This window comes from Aquarana catesbeiana, linkage group LG06 (genome assembly GCF_042186555.1).
Source record: "Aquarana catesbeiana isolate 2022-GZ linkage group LG06, ASM4218655v1, whole genome shotgun sequence".
NCBI classification, from domain to species: Eukaryota; Metazoa; Chordata; class Amphibia; order Anura; family Ranidae; genus Aquarana; species Aquarana catesbeiana.
This window is the reverse complement of record NC_133329.1, coordinates 97,232,504-97,254,831: the sequence shown is the minus strand read 5'-3', so window position 1 is coordinate 97,254,831 and position 22,328 is coordinate 97,232,504. Positions and strand designations below refer to the sequence as shown.

The window sequence follows — 22,328 nt, the reverse complement described above, 5'->3', positions numbered from 1 at the left end:
AGGAACTAGCTAGGACCTCCACCCAGGAGGAACCGAACAAGAGCTTGCCTTCAAAGGGTATGCCGCATAGTTTATTCTTGGAGGTAAGATCACCTTCCCAAGATTTAAGCCAGATAGCTCATCTAGCCGAATTAATGAGGGCAGAAGACCTGGCTGCAGATTTCACGGAATCTGCTGCTGCATCAGTAAAAAAAGGCAACCGAGTTGGCAATAAGCGGGAGAGACTCCCTAATCTCCTCTTTGGAGGTGTCGGATGAAAGAAGATCATCCAGACGCTGAACCCATATGTCTAAATTCCTAGCCACACAGGTGGATACTACCACTGGACCCAAAGAAAAAAACTAAGTATCCCAGGCCTTACGTAGCAATGAGTCGGCATAGGGGCATCTAATCTAGGACACTTAAAGAAAACTTCCTCAAATTCAGACTGAAAAGGAAACCTTCTTTTGTGTCCTTTAGACTGGAACAACCTTTTTTCAGGTTCTTTCCACTCAGAAAGAATCATGTCTTTAAGTGACTGGTGTACAAGAAAAGCTCTATTCTTCCGCCCCTGTAGACCCCTATACACCTGTCACTTAAGGACCGAAAGGAGGCCACTACTACCTTCATAGAAGACATTAACTCCTTAAAAGAGGAAGCCTCTGAACTAGCTCTGGATGGAATACAATCCTCACAAAATAGTTTTTTATAACTATCAGAAAACCTGGCCCTACAGTTCCCACACTTCTTCTTTACCGGTTTGGCCTAGAAAAAAGCAGAAACAGACCATAACAAAAAAAGGTCCATACAAAAGTCTCCTTCTGTAGAGCTATCCACAGATAAGGGCTTACCTTGGAGGCAGTATGGGACCTGGATGCTGCCACTGGTTCAATCCGAGCGGACTAGAGGGAGAGATGACAACATCTACAGTAGTGCAGATGCCGAGCCAAAGGACCGGGAGAGGCGTGCGGCGCGTCGGAGATGGAAGAGAGGGAGGGCTGGAGTGGACCACAAGCCCTGGGGTTGCAATGATGACAAGTTTCATACGCATGCGCTTTAGCAAGTCACAGGATTAAGGGAAACCATCAATTAAATACTGTTAAGACTATGGGCAGAACTAATAAAGAGTGGGATCTCCCATCATTGCCACCATAAAACAACCAAAGCCAATACAATTCATGAATTATTTAAAAAAATTGGCAAATGAATAACAAATTAAACACTCTGTAAAAAACGCTTGGTAAAAACGTGTGCCATCTGTGTGTCACACTAACAAGCCTTGGAAGGATCTTGTGGCTTGAAGGGGACAGCTCCCGACTTTCTATCCACAAGATGCAGCCTTCAGTAGTGTTGCTCTGCTTGGTGATTTTCCAACACACATGAAAATTGTCTGTGGTGCACCAACCTCTAGTGCACTTTCAAATGTTAGTTTATTATATATAATTCTTTTAATAAACACGGTTGTTTTTGTGGAAAGTGCTATGATGGTCCAATATGTATTATTTCTGAGCTTCCGATTGTGATATTGTTGAGAGTCATTGTATGATGGAAACAGACCAGGAGGAGATAGAGGAGGATCAGACCATATCTATATATTACCCTTAAAGGGACAAGCGTTTTAGACCTATTACCTATAGGTCAATATAGGAGGTGAGCAGCCAATGGTGGTGGTTACACATGGTGTGAAGAACATTTAAAGTGGAGCTCCACCCAAAAGGAGAAGCTCCGCTTCTCTGCCGCCTCCACTGCCACATTTGGCACCTTTCGGGGGGAGCGAGGAGCAGGTACCTGGTTTTGACAGGTACCCACTCCCACTTCCGGTTGAGTTTTCCGCAGCGAACTCAGCCGGATGCTCAGCCCCCTCCCCCCCGCCACTTATAAAGCACAGAGCGCTTTGTGCACGCGCAGTAGGGAACAGGCTGTGAAGCCGGGAGTCAAGAATATCTTAGTCGAGATTGCGGCAGAAGCAGCACCTGAGAGCCGATTGAAAAATCGTTTTGCGTGAGGACATCGCTGGATCCCTGGACAGGTCAGTGTCCTAAAATTAAAAGTCAGCAGCTACAGCATTTATGTGGAGCTCCGCTTTAAGAATAAACAAGTTTCAGAGAATTTTAGTTGCTGGTGGAGAAGCACATTCATGTGGACTTTTTTATAATCTATATTTTTTACTTTTATTTTTTCACTTTTTTCGGAATTGTGGTATTATATGATGATGTTATCATACACTTGATAGACTTGTAAATTCACAAATATATATGTGTGCCTGTATGCAGGTGTAGCGCTAAACCACTATTGGTCTTGAATATTTTAATACTTGTGAGTGAGTGGTACACTCTTAGATTTAGCAGCAGCACTCTATTTGGTTTGTATAATGGTGTGCGCAGGGGTATCTATTCGTTTGTGCTTTCAGCCAATGGCTACAGTGCTCATCAATATATTCTTGGGGGGGAGGGGGGTAATGCAGAACAGAAGGGATTGCCCAACATAGGACCCTCTTTGCTCAGCTGTTCTGTGGGGAGGAAAAAACAGACAACATCAATCGTCAATTGTGCTGATGTGGGGATCTGTGGGTTTTTTGTTTTAATTCAACCCAAAATGAACGTGTATACCCAGTTTAACTGGTTAAAAGGGTTGTCCGCTTTCAGGTTAATAACTGTAGTAAACAATTCTACTCAGCTGTTCTGTGGGGAGGAACAAACAGACCACTGGCTGATGCTTTCTGTATTTCCAACATTGCTTTCAAAATGTCTTTGCATACCAAGGAAGCTGAACAAGCCTCCTATGTCACAGAGGTGACCTGACATATATGACCCCCCCCCCCACACACACACACACACACACACACACACTTTAAACCAGTGCCAAAACAACTGACATCTCTTCAGGAAATAAAATTATTTTGGTTCTTATCCTTCAGTAATAAAAGCAGCAATTCTGAAGAACAGTATTCCAAACAAAGGGTAGTAAAGTATTACTTACCAGAGGTCAGGGCACACCTCCTGCAAAACGTGTGCTGTAGAGAAGAGAGGACAGGATTGTCAAATAAAAGCATCCTTTAACCATACAATAATAATGGGAAGAAAGGAAGACACATGCAAGTTTTTATACATCTTTTGCTTATCTAAGATATTTCTTACTTAAGCTGGCCATACACGGATCAAAATTTGGACAGTTCAGCAGGGACTGGCAGAATTTCACTCCATGTTTGGCCACTGTGGTTGAACAGAAGTTGATCTACCCACCAACTTCTGTTCAACAAACCTGTTGAATTTTAGCTGCTCGACCAACGCTGCAAGTTGGCTGCAGTGATGATCAGTGTATTCTGATAGTGGGGAAATCTCCCCGCCGTCAGAATGCAAAGACACAGTGGGGAGGATTCGGCTCAGTATTTTTTTTTTTTTTATTTTAACCGGTGGTTAAGTGAAAAAAAAAATAATAATAATAATCTACGGGGTTCCTTAAAATTGCAATTTTTTTTCTTGCACTGAACTGCCTCAAGAGGGCTGTCACTACCTAAAGCAATAGAGATCCTCAGTTAATACTATATTTGCCCGGCTATGAAAAGGGGCTGGCCAAATGAAAAATATCCAATGATCTTTTTATAGTATCTTTTATTGAGCATCTGGCTGTTGAAGTGTGTGCAATTAAAATTTAAAGGGTGGGGCTGCTCTCCTCCATCCCTCATAACATTTAACATCCTTTTATCTATAAAAGTTTTGCAAACACCTGGTGATCCTGGGAGTCCCCAACTCATTGAAGGACTTCCTGTTTGGTTGTGACCATGCTAGGCTCTGAAGCAGATCTGTAATAATGTGGTCAGATTGCACCCTTTAATGTTCTCTGGGATACACAGGAGACTCTTGACAAGCAGACATGTACTTAGCCAGTGACATCACAGGCTGACACTGAATCACACACCCACATCATGGCTCAAGACAGATTTGTCAGGTGTATCCCTCTGATATATTGGTTATTTGGAAGCTTTTCTGCCTTATTGGATTTTACCTTTTAATAATGTAGTATATATATATTATGGGATAGTCTGCTTGTTAATTGCAGAATTCATACCGGCTTTTAACCTGGAATTTGGAGATGATCTCACAGTTCCCAAAAAGTACCATTCTTGCAATTTGAATCGCTCTCTTCGTCAAGTGCTATAGTGTAGGAATTGCTAATGTATCTAAGGATAACATTAGCATTCAGCAATGTTTCCCAAAGCCTCATTCACATGGGGCACATTAATGCGTACTCCATGTGAGGGCTGTGTTTACCCACACAGGGATGCACAGGTGTTCCGTGCACCCCTATGCAGGCAGTCCCGATCATGTCTACTGAGAAGCAGCAGCTGCGGGGACACAGCCGTTGTTCCCAATATGACATCTGTGTGGGTGCATGGTCCTGAGCGCACACTGTCTGCGTTCGGGGACATGCACCTGCACAGATTTCAAATTGGGAGCAGCAACTGTGTCCATACAGCCACGGCATCCCAACTGACATCAATGGGACTGCCTGCACAGTGATGCACAGAACACCTGTGCATTCCTGTGTAGATAACACGGCCCTCCACATGGAGTATGCATTGATATGCCCTGTGTGAACGAGGTCTAAAAAGCAGCAGGCAAGGGGTCCTTCCTCTGCAGCACAACTGATTGGCTCCCTGTGCTGCTTTTCTCAACCCCAATCTGCTGTATAAGGAATGCAGGAGGGTGACCCCAAACCAGATGCTGACACTGTGTGCATTTAAAGTACATTTTAGGATGTATAAATTAATACAGAGCCAAATTAATATGTGCCTTTATATGTGTCTAGATTTGAGCTTTAAATGCCAACAAGCAAGTGTGTGAGATCTCTGGAGCTCACAGATGGCTCAACAGAGTTCAAGCACTTAAGCAGGTCTCTCTCATTTCTCACAATTCCTGCTAAGCATAAGAAACATTCCTCTTTTAGTTCTGTTTTTTCTTCTGTTCCTTTCCCTTCTGAGAATACGAAGTTATAATCTGTTGTGCAATCTCAGTGTTTATCTTTGAATTTTAGAAACAATGTTTTAAATCTTTGCAGCAGAGTCCAATATCTCATTCTTGGCTGATTATTCCATACTTTCACTGAGCTCTGTGATCAGTATAGGTCAGCACATCCCCTGAGCCTTGGCCTTGATAGAAAGTAGACTCCCAGCCCCCTTCCTGAAGAGAACAGCTGCAGGGTGCCGGCTCTTGAGCAACATTACTGGGCAAGAGCCCTACAGCTTCCTGTCATAGTACTTTCCATGACTTGGCCGGCATTGCTCATGGGTTTCCGGAGAAGGGCTTCCCACTGACCTAGCTGTCATGTACAGTTACAATCCACTCCTTCCTCTGCAAAGGAGCCACACTTCAGTGTCGCTCACACATGATTAACCCTTTGAGCAAAAAACGAGAACCTGCTGTCATTTATTGCACTGGCCAAAAAAAAAAAAAAAATCACAGCTATAATATTCGCTTTTCAATGAATTCTGAATGTTCAATGATTCTGGAGCATCTTAAACTGATGTCATCAAGCCTAAAGCCCGTCCACACTGGCCCTAACACTGCCCAATCATTACCAGGGGTACTCGGGATTGGCTACTTTGCTTGAAAATCTATTGGCTGCACTGTTCGACCTATTTATTGGTGGTCCAGTCCAGAGCAGCCAATCTGAGCTGACTTTCCATCTGTCACAGGAATGGCTTAAATTGTAATTTTGTTGTTTACTTGATTGTTTATATTGATAATTTGCATTTTATTCACATTTCTTTTCATTTATATTATTTAAGAAGTAGCGCCTACCTTTACACTATCTTTACTTTAAAGTAGAGATCTGTGTCAGTGCATTGACTCACTGAAATCTGGGCACTGTGAATGGCAGCGATGCACATCATCACAGCACATTTTACTGCTTAAGTGAATGATGACCCATGTAATATTTTATCTGCTGCCACAGACTGTTAAAGTTGACCTTTAAAAAAACTAAATAAATAAATGCAGATTTTTTGCAGGTAAAAAAAATGTGATTTTATTATTTTTCTTTCCCAAGGAGCCAGCAGAGTATTACACCCGCAATCAGCAGATCATGGGTGCAATCTCAGGCTCCTGCAGACTCTCAGCACAGCTGTCTTCTTATACCTTGTACGGGCAGACAGTTAGGCTCCAATCACACTTGTGCAACTCGCCATGCGACTTTGAACGTCAAAGTCACATGACAAATCACAGCCCATTCTTTTCAAAGGCACCCGTTCAAATCAAAGCAACTTTGAAAAGGTGCCCGCACTACTTTGGTGCAATTTTGGTCCAGAGAATGTAAATTCTGATCAAACTCGCAGCAAAAGTTGCTCCAAAAGTCTCACTGGGAAGCCTGCAACTCTGGAGACACATTAAGGTGAATGGAGTCTGTCCTGAGAGCAGGAAGAATCAATGAACTACTAGAGTTCTCAACAGCACCCTCCTAGTTCATTGAGAACTACAAGCTGTCTGCCGCAATGGCTGATGGTACTTGAAGGCTTTTATTCAGAGAAAACAGTGAATGAATGACACGGATGTGTGGGCGGAGCCCTGCACGGCCATGCTGTTTTCAAATTGTGACAGTGACTGCAGAGAGAGGACGCCCTATACGCTGTCACATGGGGGAGGGGGGCTAGGAATGAAGCGCTTGCAGATGCTTGCAACATGTTACATGTTCGACCCTAACAATGGGGGTTCGAAATGTTCGAAAGGTGAACTTATTCTTTACATTCTATATTTACAACTCTGTGTTGCCCTATGTAGAAATTTAAAAAGGTTTTCTTAGAATTGCAAAAAAATGCAATTCAAACTTATGCCAAGTAGTACACAACAGGTCACTACTAAATAATCTACTATAATCACCTGCACACCAGAAATTGTGTTGTATGGCCCGATAGCCTCAGTGCTGTCATCCTAACATTTTTCAGGCACTGGGAGTTGTTTAGGCAAAAGAACTGAAATCTCACTAGTGGGGTGATGCTCATTTATTTATAGAAAATGGGAGGAAAGCAGTTTGGAAGAAAGTAGCTCTGGTGTGTGAATCACAGGGCTGGCTGAACAGAATCACAAAAGAAAGGAAAAACAGTGTGTATATACCTGTGCCAAATGTGTCCTCCACCGCTTTGTTGGAGTTCTGCTTTAGGCACACTTGAATTAAACATAGCCTTTGCTACAAACAAACAAAACCTGCAAGCTTAGTAATCATTTTCTATTGTCTCTCTTTGTGAGAAAGGGTAACGGTCACGGCACATTAACAATTTTCCCAGCCATCAGCAGGCATTTAGAAGAACTGGAAACTTAGCTGTGGCTACAGGTGTACATAACAACGTGCGGCCAATGTCCACAGCTGTGTGCCAAACACCACATCATTGTCCTCCCGACACAGGCTGCCAAGATCCCAGATGCTCTGAAAATGCATTATTTTACACACAGCCATTAAATAGAGAGCTTGTACAAGCGAAGTAATTACAGGGCAGCCAGTTATCACTGAATGACGATGAGCTCTATGGATGGCATTCAAAAACTCGGTCAAAACAAGACATACAAAACCACCACATACCCTTCGAAGGACAATGAGCCGCACTGCTTATGTAAACAACATAGTGTGTATTTAGTACAGCATTACAGTCTATTCACTATCTTTAATCTGTACCACTTGCCAACCAGTCATGTACCAGGTATGTCACTGGACTTCAAGTGGTTATACCAGGATGATGCCCGCAGCTGCAGGCATCATCCCGGTACCGTTTGTTTAGAGCCGACAGTCGGCTCTCTTGTACAAGCAATCCTAGCGGATAACTAGCTGCTGAATTGCCTTTACAAGCAGCGGGAAGGGAGGTCCCACTGGGAGTCCCGAACGATCAGCCGACACTTCCGCCCGCTGATAACAGAACCGAACAAAGACTGGATTGGCTTAGTTCAGCTCTGTGATATAGTAACCCGGAAGCAATGACCATACATTACTTCCAGTTTACCCAGATGTAAATGGCGCCATTTTTAAAAATTAAAAGCATTCGATCACACCGCTCTTGGTGTGATTAAAATGCGTTTAAGGGCAGAGGAGGAATGTGGGGTCTTATAGACCCCAGATCTCTAGATCTCTCCATAAAGAGTACCTGTCACATGCCTATTGCTGTCACAAGGGATGTTTACTTTCCTTCTGACAGTAATAAAAGTGACTAGAAAAAAATATTAAAGACAGTGTAAAAATAAATAATTTTTTTAAAAGGTTGAATTTAAAGTATTGGGATTTTATGTGATAGACCAACACAAAGTGGCACATAATTGTGAAGTGGAAGGAAAATTATAAATGGTTTTAAAGATTTTTTACAAATAAATATGTGAAAAGTGTGGGGTACATTTGTATTCAGCCCCCGAGTCAATACTTTGTAGAACCACCTTTCTCTGCAATTACAGCTGCAAGTCTTTTTGGGGATGTCTCTACCAGCTTTGTACATCTAGAGAGAGTGACATTTTTGCCCATTCTTTGCAAAATAGCTCAAGCTCTGTCAGATTGGATGGAGAGCGTCTGTGAACAGCAATTTTCAAGTCTTGCCACAGCTTCTCAATTGTATTTAGTCTGGACTTTGACTGGGCCATTGTAACACATTAACATGCTTTGATCTAAACCATTCCATTGTAGCTCTGGCTGTATGGTTAGGGTCGTTGTCTTGCTGGAAGGTGAACCTTCGCCCCAGTCTCAAGTCTTTTGCAGACTCTAACAGGTTTTCTTCTAAGATTACGCTGTATTTGGCTCCATCCATCTTCCCATCAACGCTGGCCAGCTTCCCTGTTCCTGCTGAAGAAAAGCATTTCTACAACACGATGCTGCTTTTTTCATGTTTCACGGTGGGGATGGTGTGTTCAGGGTGATGTGCAGTGTTAGTTTTCCGCCACACACTGCGTTTTGCTTTTAGCTCAAAAAGTTCAACTTTGGTCTCATCTGACCAGAGCACCTTCTTCAACATGTTTGCCGTGTCCCCCACATGGCTTCTTGCAAACTGCAAACAGGACTTCTTATGACTTTCCATGTGCCTCTTGGCTGCTTCTCTGATTAATGCTCTCTTTGAGGTATAGGGGGGGAGGTGCTGCGCTAACCAGAAGAAAGCTGTAAATCTCTGTCTGTGGTCAATTAATAAAATGACATAAAATCGCATAATAAATCGCATAAATAAGTGTTGACACTAAAAAACATTCAAGTCTTAATAATCAGCATCATGTGTATGTGAAAAAAAGTGCATAAAAAATCCTTTTCAATTGGTATATACTAAATAACAAAAAAATCGCATGTTAAATCGCATAAAACATAACGTTTTTAACATGCAATTTTTTTGTTATTTAGAATATACCAATTGAAAAGGATTTTTTATGCACTTTTTTTCACATACACATGATTCTGATTATTAAGACTTGAATGTTTTTTAGTGTCAACACTTATTTATGCGATTTATTATGCCATTTTATTAATTGACCACAGACAGATTTACAGCTTTCTTCTGGTTAGCGCAGCACCTCCCCCCCTATACCTCAGTTTGATTTTGGGCTTATGTCTGACCCTTGCTTCGGTGCATGCAGCTGTCCAGTCGCATACGTGCGTTTTTACTATTTTACTATTTTTCTGAGTCGCATACGTGCGTTTTTACTATTTTTCTGAGTTTTTGTTTTCTTTTCTTTTTCCAATTGGGTAGCGCAGGAATATTTTTATTACATTAATGCTCTCTTTGCCTGGCCTGTCAGTTTAGGTGGACGGCCATGTCTTAGTAGGTTTGCAATTGTGCCATACTCTTTCCATTTTCGGATGATGGATTGAACAGTGCTCCGTGAGATGTTCAAAGCTTGGGGTATTTTTTTTTTAACCTAACACTGCTTTAAACTTCTCTACAACTTTATCCCTGACCTGTCTGGTGTGTTCATTTGCCTTCATGATGCTGTTTGTTCACTAAGGTTCTATAACAAACCTCTGAGGTCTTTACAGAACAGCTGTATTTATACTGAGATTAAATTACACACAGGTGGACTCTATTTATTAATTGCCTTCTGAAGGCAATTGGTTCCACTATATTTTATCAGAGTAAAGGGGGCTGCATACAAACGCACGCCACATTTTTTACATATTTATTTGTAAAAAATGTTGAAAATCATTTATCCTTTTCATTCTGCTTCACAATTATGTGCCACTTTGTGTTGTTCTATCACATAAAATCCCAATAAAATACATTTACGTTTTTGGTTGTAACATGACAAAATGTGGAAAATATCAAGGGGGTATAAATACTTTTTCAAGGCACTGTAGCTAGTATTATAATGCAACTAAAAATGAACTCTGTATGTTAAGATGTATGACAATGAAGCCAAGGAGCACAATGAATTCTACTTACCCCACAGGTGGTAATGACGGGATCTTTGAAGACACTACAGCACAGCTGACAGCACAGCTTCACGGAGGACTGCTCTGCAAACACTAGCGGGTCCTGCAAGGAACCAGAACACAAGAGGCTATGAGACAATGACATACCACTGAGCAGACATCCTGAAATCAGTGACATCATTCGCCTTCATACATATACCCTCCCTGCAGGGGAACACTCATCTGCTCATGGGTGTTAAAAACTAACCCTACATAATGTAATATTTGAATTTTATGAAGCCAATAGTAGGTTGAAACACCAGCAACCCGTGACATGGCCTGGGACTTAGATGGTAATATCTAGTGTTTGTTTTATAAAAAAAGATGTCAGACATTTCCTGCTGGACTTTTCATCTGAATATTCTTCATTATGAAGTATCTATAGATGGAGCAACACACCATTATTTGGCTTTGTAGCTTCCATAAAAGTTGAGTGCACTGGCGATTCTAATGGGAACACCGAAACCCTCGGGATCTTTTTGGGAAACACAAAAGGTCAGCATATAATTCAACTTGCAACCATGCAGATGCCAAATGCTGAATTGTACAGGAGGAACTTGCTGACTTGTTTATTAATATGAATGTTTCAAAGCTGTCATCCTGACCCTGGCTTCACTACCTAGTGTGTCCTGGGCTTATTATAAAGGCACTTAATATGTACAAGCCTGTTCCAGCTCAGTAACATATCAGGTAAAGATAAGGGGGTAGCTCTGGCTGTGGGAGGGAGGGTGCTTCTTTATGGAAAAAAGTGGAAAACCACTCATGAATTTTGTTTACTAGGTGACGTGATCACACAGCGATCATGTGGTATCTGGGCTGCTTATAGCGTCCCAGTACCTAGGAAGCCACCGACCAGCATTAAAATCACTGTTTGCTCGTCAGCAAGTGGTTAAAGAGAAAGTGTGTGTGTATATTTATATATAACATTTATTACAGGTACTTATATAGCGCTGTCAGTTTCTGCAGCACTTCACATATACCATATATTGCACATTCGCATCACTCCCTGCCCTCAAGGAGCTTACAATATAAGGTCCCCAACTCACATAAATACACATATTGGGGCCAATTTTGACAGGATAAAAATTAACCTACCAGCCTGTCTTTGTAGTGTGGGAGGAAACCAGAGTACCCAGAGGAAACCTACGCAGGCACAGGGAAAATATGCAAACCACAGGCAGGTATAGTGGGATTGAAACTGGCAACCCTAATACTGCTAGGCGGAAGTGCTAACCACTGAGGCACTGTGCTGCCTCTATATATATATATATATATATATATATATATATATATATATATATATATATATATATATATATACACACACACACATACATACATACATACATACACACACACACATATATACACATAGACATACATATATTTTTATATATAAATTATGATCAGAACCTAAAAATATTTTTGAACCGGTTCATTTATGAAGTGCGTTAAATATGTATTAATTGAATCAGGTAAAACATATTTATTATGAACAGGTTACACTTACCACCTACAGCATGTACGGTAAGCTCTAACCAACAGCACCTGCACTCTGGAGGCACTTAGTTTCTATAATGGACTAGAATAATCAGATTACACAGCTGAAGGTTGATGTAGACACTGTTCAGGTATTCTAACAAACGAAGGTGCCGGTTGTCAGACACAATAGCCTGCACTGCAGATTCGTCCATTCATGCTGTTAAGCAGAGATGGGGGAATCAGGTGATCTCTCCTCTTCAGCTTGTGTATAGCCAGCTGTAAGCTTGGTACATCCTGGCCAAAAATTGGCTGGTTCAGCAGGAACCGGCCGACTTTCGGTAAGTGTATACAGCCGTCTGTTCAACAGAAGCCAGTCTAACAGATAGCTTTTGTCAAAGGGACATGCTGAAAGTGTATTTCCGTGGGAATACAAAGACACAGTGGGGGAGATTTCTGCATCAACATCGCTTGTGCTCATGTCGTTAAACCCACTGGTTGAATGTAGAAAAACTGACAGTGTGTGTCCGGCTTTTCTTAGTTGCACACAGCAAGCGTACATAAAATATTGCGCCATTAGTGTACCCGGAATAAAACGTTTTGGAGGTAAGATAAGATTAAATCCACTTTTAAACTTAAAAAAAAAAAAAAAAAATCCCATTAAACTGACCAACATAATTTCTCTTTACATGAGTGTTAATCACAAGTGTATACAATGTAAAGCAACGCCCATTTATAAGCTGTAATTTGTAAATGTAAAAGTTATTGTGTGAGGGGGACAAGTGACTTTTTTTGGATCTCCAGTGTAGCTATTCATAAGGAACTGTTCTCTGCTATCAGTCACTGGCAACCTTCCCTGCGGAGTCTTTTAATAGACTGGAACAGGAAGTGTGATAGGCTCGAGGACAAAGGTCCAGTTGCCATGACAAACTTATCTGATGTATGTTCTTGTCTGATACACATCTGGATGGTGTACAAATACTTATGATGATACGTTTAATGACATCTTTGATTTGGGCAGTTTAGTATTAGCAATCAACGAGGTTCTCCACGTTCCAATGGATGAAATTGATTGGTCTGTAGCAGCTTTGCTGCAGACATTACTTCCAGAGTTGCTGGATACCAGAGCAATGCCAACAAACAATACAGTTATCCGGGGCTCCACAGATAAGAGAGCATGGGGGAAAAGTATTCTGGGTGGATAATAAACTAAAAACACCTATTTACAGGACCCAGATTAGGAATGAATGTTAACCATTTACAGCAATTTACATATTTATATAATGCACCATTTTATTACAACAAACCCCTCAGTGTCCTTTCACATGCTGTGCCTTTTGTACAAATTGTTCAAGGCGGGCCACAATCCCTTAATGCCCAGCTCTGAGAATTACAAAAATCTACCCTTGCTGTGGACCCCACCACACTGCAAGGGTTAAATCCTTGTTAACCCTAAAGGATGTGAAAAAAATGTAATACTTACCTTGCTCCTCTTTCCAGCAGGCTCTGCTCCAGCTTGTGGGTAGGCCCTCTCCGTCATCATGTACAATGCAGGGCTATCAGCCCTGCAATGTACTTGATGACATCATCATGTGACTGTAGGCCAGATAACCTTAACCTTATAAAGGAGGATTAGGGGGACCAATTGCACAGATTGAGGGAGGGATCCTGTTGGAGTGAGGATTAAGTTACGTATTACACATTATTCTTCATCTTCATAATTGATATATGCCTCATCTGTTTAAACTATCTGTATACACACTGGCCTGTATGCAGGATCCCTTGAACGTCAGAAAGCAGTCGTCGCAAAAACCTGCAGACTGGAAAGTCTAGTCTTTGACGAATTTTGACTCCAGGGAACACTTCTGGATGGTTAAAAACATGTGATACCTCCTGGCTACTTACAGATTCTGTGACAGCTTTAAGATTTTTTCCTTACCGGCTCTTCTTCTTCCTCATGGAGTGAAAAGTTGGAGCGCAAGGGCATGCTGGACTCTGAATGAAGAGACCGCACGGATATGGCTGAATCTGAGCGTCGGGAGGTGCTAATCGGAGGCTGGAAAAAGAAAAAATCCAAAAGGGGTTGAGATAAAGTGTAGCAGAGGCTCCCGATCTGTGCCAAAAGGGCAGATTACGAATCTTAGGAATACAATGATCCAAATGAATGCCCACACACCATGCTAGGAACTGGGATGGGGTATGTCCAATAGAATGCCATTATATATCCAGCAACCTCAGCTGTTCTCTGTACAGATAATCCTTACATGTTGCAGAAGGCTGGCATGGCAAATCTGATAAGTGCTGCTGTTTCACTCATTCTTGGTGTTATGGGCGACATTCGCAGTCTGATGGACCCATGTCCCCCCCGAATCCCCAGCACAGCTGCGGCTCCCAGCACCCTGCGGAGAGTGATTCGGTGTCTGCTCCAGGCTAAGTCCTGCCAGCTCTGTCCAGAGTGTATATGCAGACACTTCCTCCTATTGAATTCAGGCTGCTCGGCTGCTTCCTGCTGGAGATGTGAGGAGACTAGGGAAGGAGGGGATATACTAAACGTGTGGGAAGAAGGGGGGGGGAGAGGGGGTGAATGGCGAATATATACTGGGAATGATATTCCCACTGGGACACTGCCAACACTTCTTAACCCTTTAACAGCCAGTGAATAGTATGTGAAAAGAGAAGAACCTCTGTCAGATATTTATTGCTGTCTATGTATTACACTTGCTTATTGTCCTGGTGACAGAAGGTGAATGTAAATCTCAAATGTAATGGTTGTCACTGGAGCCAGATCAGAGGGGATACTGGACAGTTAAAATGCCCAATGCTTTCTTAAAGTCCAGTTGAAGACACAGAAGTAGATATTTTTTGTGTCATAGACACTGCATTAACAACTTCCGTTTTATTCTGTCTATAGCAATAGCATGGTCTATCTTATATGACTGTGCACTCTATTAGGCACTAGAAATTGACCATACTGCCCAGTGCACACCTCTTTCTCAGCACTACAAAGTGTGTTATAATGAGGAATTGTTCATTACTCATATATGCCAACATAGAGCACTGGAGTCTTCCTACTCACCATAACATCATCTTCATCCCTGGGTGAAAATGCTAAAGTGCTGGAAGTCGATGGCGTTCTGCGATGCTGTTTAAACGTACTCGCACTTTCAGCTGAAAGATAGAAAAGCGGGATACTGGTACCCAGTCCTGATTTTTTTTATTGGAATCACACACATGGAGTAAGGCAATGGAGGGAAAAACCTTCCAGCTCCGTTTGGCTTGTGCAGGCCTTTAACATTCTGATTTGTACTTTGCGAAACTGAAAAAACTGTATGCACCGTTTTAAAGTGGACCTGAACTCCAAAAATAAAGATTTGCTGTTATATTAAACATCTCTACCTTGTGTCCTGAATGATTCCTGAAAAATAGCAGTGCACTTCTTGTGCCTAGGCATACAAACGCCTCTAGCCTCAACGTTTTCAAAGTATTCTTTGAAGTCGCTACTTTTTTCTGACATTTAGTCTCACGCTTTTTGGAGTGAGACTTGGGGGTCAATTTACCAAAACTGGAGAGTGCAAAATCTGGTGCAGCTCTGCATAGAAACCAATCAGCTTCCAGGTTTTTTTTTTTTTCTTGTAAAAGCCTAAAGTGGTTCTAAAAGCAGAAGGTTTTTTATCTTAATGCATTCTATGCATTAAGATAAAAAACCTTGTGTGTGCAGCAGCCCCCCCTAATACTTACCTGAGCCCCTCTCGATCCAGCGATGTTGACTGAGAGCACTGGCTGTCTGGGACTCTCCCTCCCAAATGGCTGAGACATTGGCGTCCACTGCTGTCAATCAAATTCAGTGAGCCAATGAGGAGAGGGGGTGAGGGGTGGGGATGAGCCGCACCTCTGTGTCACTTTAACTGAACAAGCTGAAGTTAGAAGCTGATTGGCTACCATGCACAGCTGCACCAGACTTTGTACTCTCCAGTTTTTAAGTAATTCAACCCTTTGGTGATGTTATTACTGTGCTGTAGACTGTCCTTCAAGGATCTACAAAGCCCAAGGGTTTCCCTGCTTATGCAGATCCTGTCTTCCTCTCTTGCTACTTCTTGAATGTTCCCCCTCCAGTTATAAGATCAGCAGTCATCAGGTGGGGTCAACTCTGACACGAGGAAGCAAAGCCCTGCCCCTACCAAGTTGGCTGCCTCTGCACAGAGACACAGTGCAGAGCAAGGCATGGAAAATTGGTAATGGGGAAAGATTAGCTGCAGGGAAATCACAGGCAATACTGGTGCCTAATCATTTGAGGACAACCTAATTTCTATTAGAAAAGTTCCTATTTTTTTTTTTCATGCTATACTTACCTATTCTGAAGCCGGTCCAATCCCAGGCTGAGCTGTCAGCAGCGGCTTCAGTGTGTAGGAGAGGCAGCTGACAATGAAAGCCCCATAGTAAGTCTATGGATGACATAGTTTCCCAGCCGTTGGCTGCTTTCTCCTGCAAACAGAAGGCACCGTTGGAGACCGGAACAGAGCGTCTTCAGAATAGGTAAGTATACTGATCTTTTCTTTACAGTGTTAGATAGATTAGGCTTAGAATGGGGGTGGGAGAAGGTATAGAGTTTTTGCCTGTACTTCCAATTTAAGTTTTTAATAACTATATATCATCTACAAAATACCAAATACACTATTACATTACAATACATTATTCTAATTGAATTAATTGAACATACCTTTTGTAATTGTTGTCACTGCTGTGAATGCTGGTCCAAATGTAGGTTCCATTCTGGTCTGTAATATACAAAATGTATACATGCAGTAAATTGCCTAACAAGTGGTGAGGAATACAAAGTAATGGCCTAACATGTGGTAAGGAATACAGAAGAAAGCAGCAAAAAAAGACCCCAAAACAATGAGGGTTGCCAAGAGCTCGATGGTTCAAAATTAAGAAAGGAGACCGAAGAAAGGAAAAATGGTATGCCCACCCAAAATTGATTTTTGATATTCTAATTATAAGCGGAGCATGGTGGCTTCTTATATGTCATGGATAGTTCAACTGTAACATCTACATCGTACAGTTTCTAACCCTGGTGCAGTCCACCTGGGAGATTTGGGTGTTTTCCCCCACCTTTGTACTGTATGTTCTAGCTATTCCTGCTACACTCTGCATAAGATAAAATAAAGAGGAATTCAGCAGGGAGATTGGGAGCCCCTAATGGTCACAGCTGATCTGGGAGCTAAACACAGAGATTTTATCAATAAACTCCTCAAGAGACATAAGAAAATGCCAGGTGGGTTAACTTTCCTGCGTCCATTGAAGTCAATAGGAAACACACCAAAAACACACCCTGGGTGCATTTTTGCTGGTTATTAAAGCGAAGCTCCACCCAAAAGTGGAAGCCCATCTGCTTCCCCCCATAGCAGGTACCCCCCCCCCCTCCTTTCACCGCCACCAGCATGCACAGTAGGGAACCGGCTGTGAACCCGCAAGGGAAGTGTGCTAATATTAAAAGTCAGCAGCTACAGTATTTGTAGCTACTCACTTTAATTTTTTTCTGAAGGAGGCTGGCTCCTTTTTAAGGAGCGGGCACTCACCAGCGTCCTTAACAACCACTGAAAAGCTGACTGTTAAGGACCCGACACATCGCCTTCCTTAACAATCAGCTTATAGGTAAAAAATGCACCCCTCTGCGATCCAACCCATCCCCGCCAGGATAGCATGAGCATAGACTTGTCATCCAGCTCCTCTGGTCCGGCCACCGCCCTCTCCTCTGCCTCCTCCCCTCCAGTGGTAGCATCGCTCCTGCTGACCACTGAGGGGGAAGGCCTTATCACTGTTTGTTAAGGATGCCGGAGGGTACCAGCTCCCTAACAACCACCGGCCAGCGCCCCTAATAAGCAATGAATAGCTGGTTGTTAAGGGGCCGGCAACAGATGGCATCCTTAACAACCAGCTATTGACACAGATGGGCTGTAATGCAACTCTTTAAAAACTCGCTATGCATTTTTTTTTAAAACTGTATAGCGTGTTTTAAAAGCAATGCAGTGTGAAATTATGTGTGCTGAAGTGTGAAAGCAGTTTTAGGATGACTGACAAAAAAAAGGCAAACAACAGCAAGCAATACAGTAAATCATTGCTAACTATCAAAAATAATCTCTGATCTTCTTACACTAAACCACAAGCTGTTAGGCTGATAAACATTACAACATAACACACATCACACCTTGCCTTCAAGTCCCATTGGAGAGATTTCCCCTCACTTCCTGTCCTGGAGACACAACAAGAACCCAGAGGATCTCTCTCTAAAGTGAAGATTTTCAGCTGGTCATCAGAATAGATGTTCCCACTGGAAGATTACCCCTCATCTCCCATTACAATGTTGGATTTGCCTTCTTGCTGATGACAGTCAAGAAGACAAAAAGAGGTAGAACCTCCCACAGACAGAAGTTTCTAACCATTCCTACTCTTTCCAACACTAAAAACAGAAAGGTTTGGCTTTAGATACACTTAAACTAAGCTTACAAAGGTGGTTGTCCTAGGAAACAGAAAAGTAAGTGCACAGGAAGGCCCCTTTCACACGGGCTTGTCTGTGATCCCCACTGAGCAGGCGGATGACAGGTCCGTGTCTGCTCACTGTGTGGAGAAGGACCTGTCAAAGTCCCGCTCTCCTCTATGGAGATCGGATGAAAACGGACCACCTGTCTGTTTTCATCCAATCTGATTCTCCAGACGGATGGAAAATGGGGTTTTCACCCGTCTGGATTTCACAGGCAGGATCGGATCGGATAGGGGCGGATGTCAGCAGACATGTTACCACTGACATCCGCCGCTCCATAGAGGTGCATGGAGCATCCGATCAGGTCTGCCTGAAAAACTGACAGGCGGATCTGATCGGAAAGTCTGTGTGAAAAGGGGCCGAAGAGGAGTGGTGCCAAGACCAGACTTAAAGGACTTCAGTGCTTTACTTGGGAAGTATGAGAATGAATTACAACGCAATGTGAAGAGGCCAGTGAAGGCTTGTAATAATGTTTATTTACTGCTTGTTTGGAATATGGAAACTTTTGAGGCCCAGTTAACACCTGAGCACTTTGTAGCTTGAAGCTCAAAACACTCAACATGCAGAAACCCATTGTTTTCAATAGCCCTTGTTTACAGCTGATTGTCCTGTCGCTTGGAGCAAAATGCCTGTCACTCAAAAAAGTACATGAGCCTTTTTCAAGCGTTTTGTTGCACATTTTATGCTCAAACAGCAGCTCTCCGTTCATCTTTCAACAGCACTCTACACCTTTTAGTCAAAAAACACCTGAAAAAAAAAAAAAAAAAAACAGCAAAAACATGCAATTCTGCTCCAAAAAATGCTTATAAAAATGCTTGAAAACGTGACGCTTAAGTGTGAATATAGGTTAAATGTCTAAGGTAACATTCACACCTACGAGTCACATTTTCAAGTGTTTTTTTGGAGCAGAAATGCACATTTTTGCAGCTTTTGCCAGGCGTTTTTCATCTAAAAGGTGTAGAGTGCTGCTGGAAAAGGGTTGGAGAGCTGCTGTTTAACCAGAAAACGCGTGACAAAATACTTAAAAAAAGCTCATATCATGCTTTTCAGGCATTTCCATTGAAGTCTATGGGGACAAAAATTATTAATTCTGCCTGAAAAGTAGCTCATGTACTTTTTTGAGCGACAGGCATTTTGCTACAAGCGACAGGACACTCAGATGTGAGCAAGGGCTACTGAAAACAATAGGTTTTTGCTTGTTGAGCGTTTTTCAGCTTTGAGCTACAATCTACAAAATGCTCAAGTGTGAACGGGGCCTTAAGCCTGGCCACAGTTCTACTTTTAATGAATGAAGTTCTAATAGATGATGACTGACAAAAGTCAGGAAACATGCAGACACTGACCCTGAAACAACGGGTTGGAATGTGTTCTAATAATAAAAGGTCAACAGAAAGTGTGGGTGACCCAAAGGTGTAAAGCTGTGCATCTTATGATATAGCATACAGTAGTTCGGCATGTTGTTTCTATTGTGAATGGTTATCAAAGTGTGTGGCACAATAGAAAGAGCAGATAGTAGTGGGGAGGAAAGGCTGGTACCCGTCTTTGTTTTCTGGTGGAATGTTCGTGGCACCAGCTGAAAAATGATTGAATCGTGGATTCTTACTCGTGGTCATAATCTAGGCTGGCATCTCAGGGCTGCACCGGAGGTCCTCTGCAGAGAGAGAGAAAACAAAAATAGACCATTACATTATGTAAACAGGCTTCCCATGTGCAGGCATGTCTCCCTAAGAAGGAAAGGTGGGGAGACAGACATCTGTTGCCTTTGACAACAGCTGTGTCTTGTCAGACTTAAAATAAATCTAAATCAAATCACAAAAATACCTATAAAATCTATAGTATGTTCATTTAAATTTCAAAAGTAATTTTCAATATTCCTAAATATGAAGCTTTCATTAAAAAAATGAGTGTCTTGCTTCAGGCACTTCCTGTTACAGGGTGACAACCCTCTGTCCCTGTCTTCCAATGTCTGCAATGACATGAGGCAGCCACTGAAGACAGGAAGTGGGTGCAGGAGGCCAGCAGCACTGTGATGCATAAAAGGATGGGAAAATATAAAAGCACAAAGCAGTATATTTTAAAAGGGAAAAAATAGCAATTGTTTATTATAGGCAATCCTTTAGCAAGCAATGTAATCCATTAAATAAAAATAAACAAAATGGCAACACACAGACTGGGACCAGTGAGTATGAACTGGAAAGTTAAATGTTCTGGCCCAAGAGCTTACAATCTGCATACCTGTGGCTCTTCTCATAAAGCAGTGAACGAATGTGCAGCAGAACAATAGGATTTAGCAGCATGAAGCAGCAAGGGGTCAGGACATACTCAGTGTAGATACGCTCTCTGGACTTTACATTCCTACAGCTTGTTCCTATTAAAAACACACTTGGAAAGAGCCCACGTGGAGACAACACTAACAAACACAGCCAGTTTCCATGACACGGCTACAGAACATATTGCCTGGATTTCCCAACATGTACTATACAGATATATGTCACGTACACAACACTGAGAGGAAGTGGCTGCTAAGAACTTCTAAGTACAATATACAGACATACACTGTACATGTAATGAATCTATCACAAGTATAGATTAAGGCTGGGTTCACACATATGTGGCTGCGGTTTGCAGTCCGGAGTCCTGTACGTTTCTGTTCACCGGTTCAGGTTCAAATTTCTACCTGAATTCGCACCTGAAATGGACCCAAAAACGCACAGGACCCTTTTTTAAACCCCCCCCCCCACGTGTGTGAACCGGCTCCATTGAAAGTCGGTCCAATTTACATGTTATGCGAATTGGATGCGGTTAACACCACATCCATTGAACCCAGCATAAGGGTACAAAATTCTGCAGAGAAAATTTTTTTAAAGGACAAAAAAGGTGGAAGAACTGTAGCCAAACAGGAAATCAGTGAACTGACACATTTGTTCACCTCCAGATTTGTGTCAGAGTCTGCAGGTCTGGTAAGGAATCTTCTATTTGAGTTGTAGGTTATGTTCTCAGATTCTCTAGCAGACCAAGCTGGGCTCTCACAGTGCTTCCGCACGGGACTGGAATCTTGCCAATCATTGAGCATTTTATTTTTTTAAAGTAACAAACATGTTATACTTACCTGCTCTGTGTAATGGTTTTGCACAGAGCAGCCCCGATCCTCCTTTTCTCAGGTGCCCTGCTGGCGCTCCTGGCACCTCCCCCCTGCTGAGTGCCTCTTGCCTATAGCAAGCCGCTTGTTAAGGGTGGGGGCACTCGTGCATGCTTGCTCCACCGCCGTACTGACTGTCCCTTGTGTCCTCCTCCGAGTCCCCCTCTGTGCTCCTTGTGTCCCCTGTGTCCTCCTCCGGGTCCCGATCCATGTTGTCCACTGGGTCCCCCTCTGTGTCCTCCTCCCTCCAGGTCCCGATCCGTTTCCTCCTCCGGGTCCTCTATGGCTCCTCCTCCTCCTCCGCCCCCCCCGTCCCGGATCTGTCCGGATGGTGAGCGGAGGAAGGAGCCGGTAAATATGTAATTTACCGGCTCCTTCCTTTTTAGAATCAACAGTCAGTGATCACTGACTCTGTCCATTCATAACTGAGCATCATAAACTAGGTCTCCTGTCCATTCATCTTCAGTGCAGCTGAGGCTGCAGAGAAAGGAACTGGGGAATCTGTGTCCTCAGTCCTCTTTCCCTGTCTCAAAGGGGAGAGGTCAGGGGTCTGTTTAGATGTTACCTCCTCACCACATTTTAACCCCTAAAAGCCTGCAGCAGCATGGTACAACTGTGTGTTATAAAATTATGATACACTGATATATAAACCCTGCAAAAAAAAAAAAAAATTGTAGCCCAGGGATTTTGATTTCATCCGGGTGGTACATCCAGATATGAACTGCTGGCATTTTCACTGTAGTTTCCCTTCTAGGGCCTCCCTCCCAAATC

At 42.6% G+C, this 22,328-nt stretch overlaps 1 protein-coding gene across 5 annotated transcripts in view; it reads right to left on the bottom strand.

Annotated features, from left to right (window-relative positions):
• The window catches only part of TRAF7 (TNF receptor associated factor 7), a 71,436-nt gene that overhangs the window by 25,014 nt on the left and 24,094 nt on the right, over positions 1-22,328 (bottom strand). For 2 of the 5 annotated variants that reach the window (XM_073636478.1, XM_073636479.1), the window contains exons 2-7: positions 20,022-20,069; positions 16,595-16,652; positions 14,954-15,045; positions 13,817-13,933; positions 10,370-10,462; positions 2,959-2,992 (exon numbers count right to left, since the gene is read on the bottom strand). In XM_073636478.1, coding sequence (XP_073492579.1) covers positions 2,959-2,992; positions 10,370-10,462; positions 13,817-13,933; positions 14,954-15,045; positions 16,595-16,646 — 388 coding nt within the window. In that variant the 5' untranslated portion in view covers positions 16,647-16,652; positions 20,022-20,069. Of the gene's footprint in view, positions 1-2,958; positions 2,993-10,369; positions 10,463-13,816; positions 13,934-14,953; positions 15,046-16,594; positions 16,653-19,761; positions 19,763-19,954; positions 20,070-22,328 lie in introns of all 5 variants that reach the window. The other 3 variants (XM_073636476.1, XM_073636477.1, XM_073636480.1) reach the window with 2 other exon arrangements.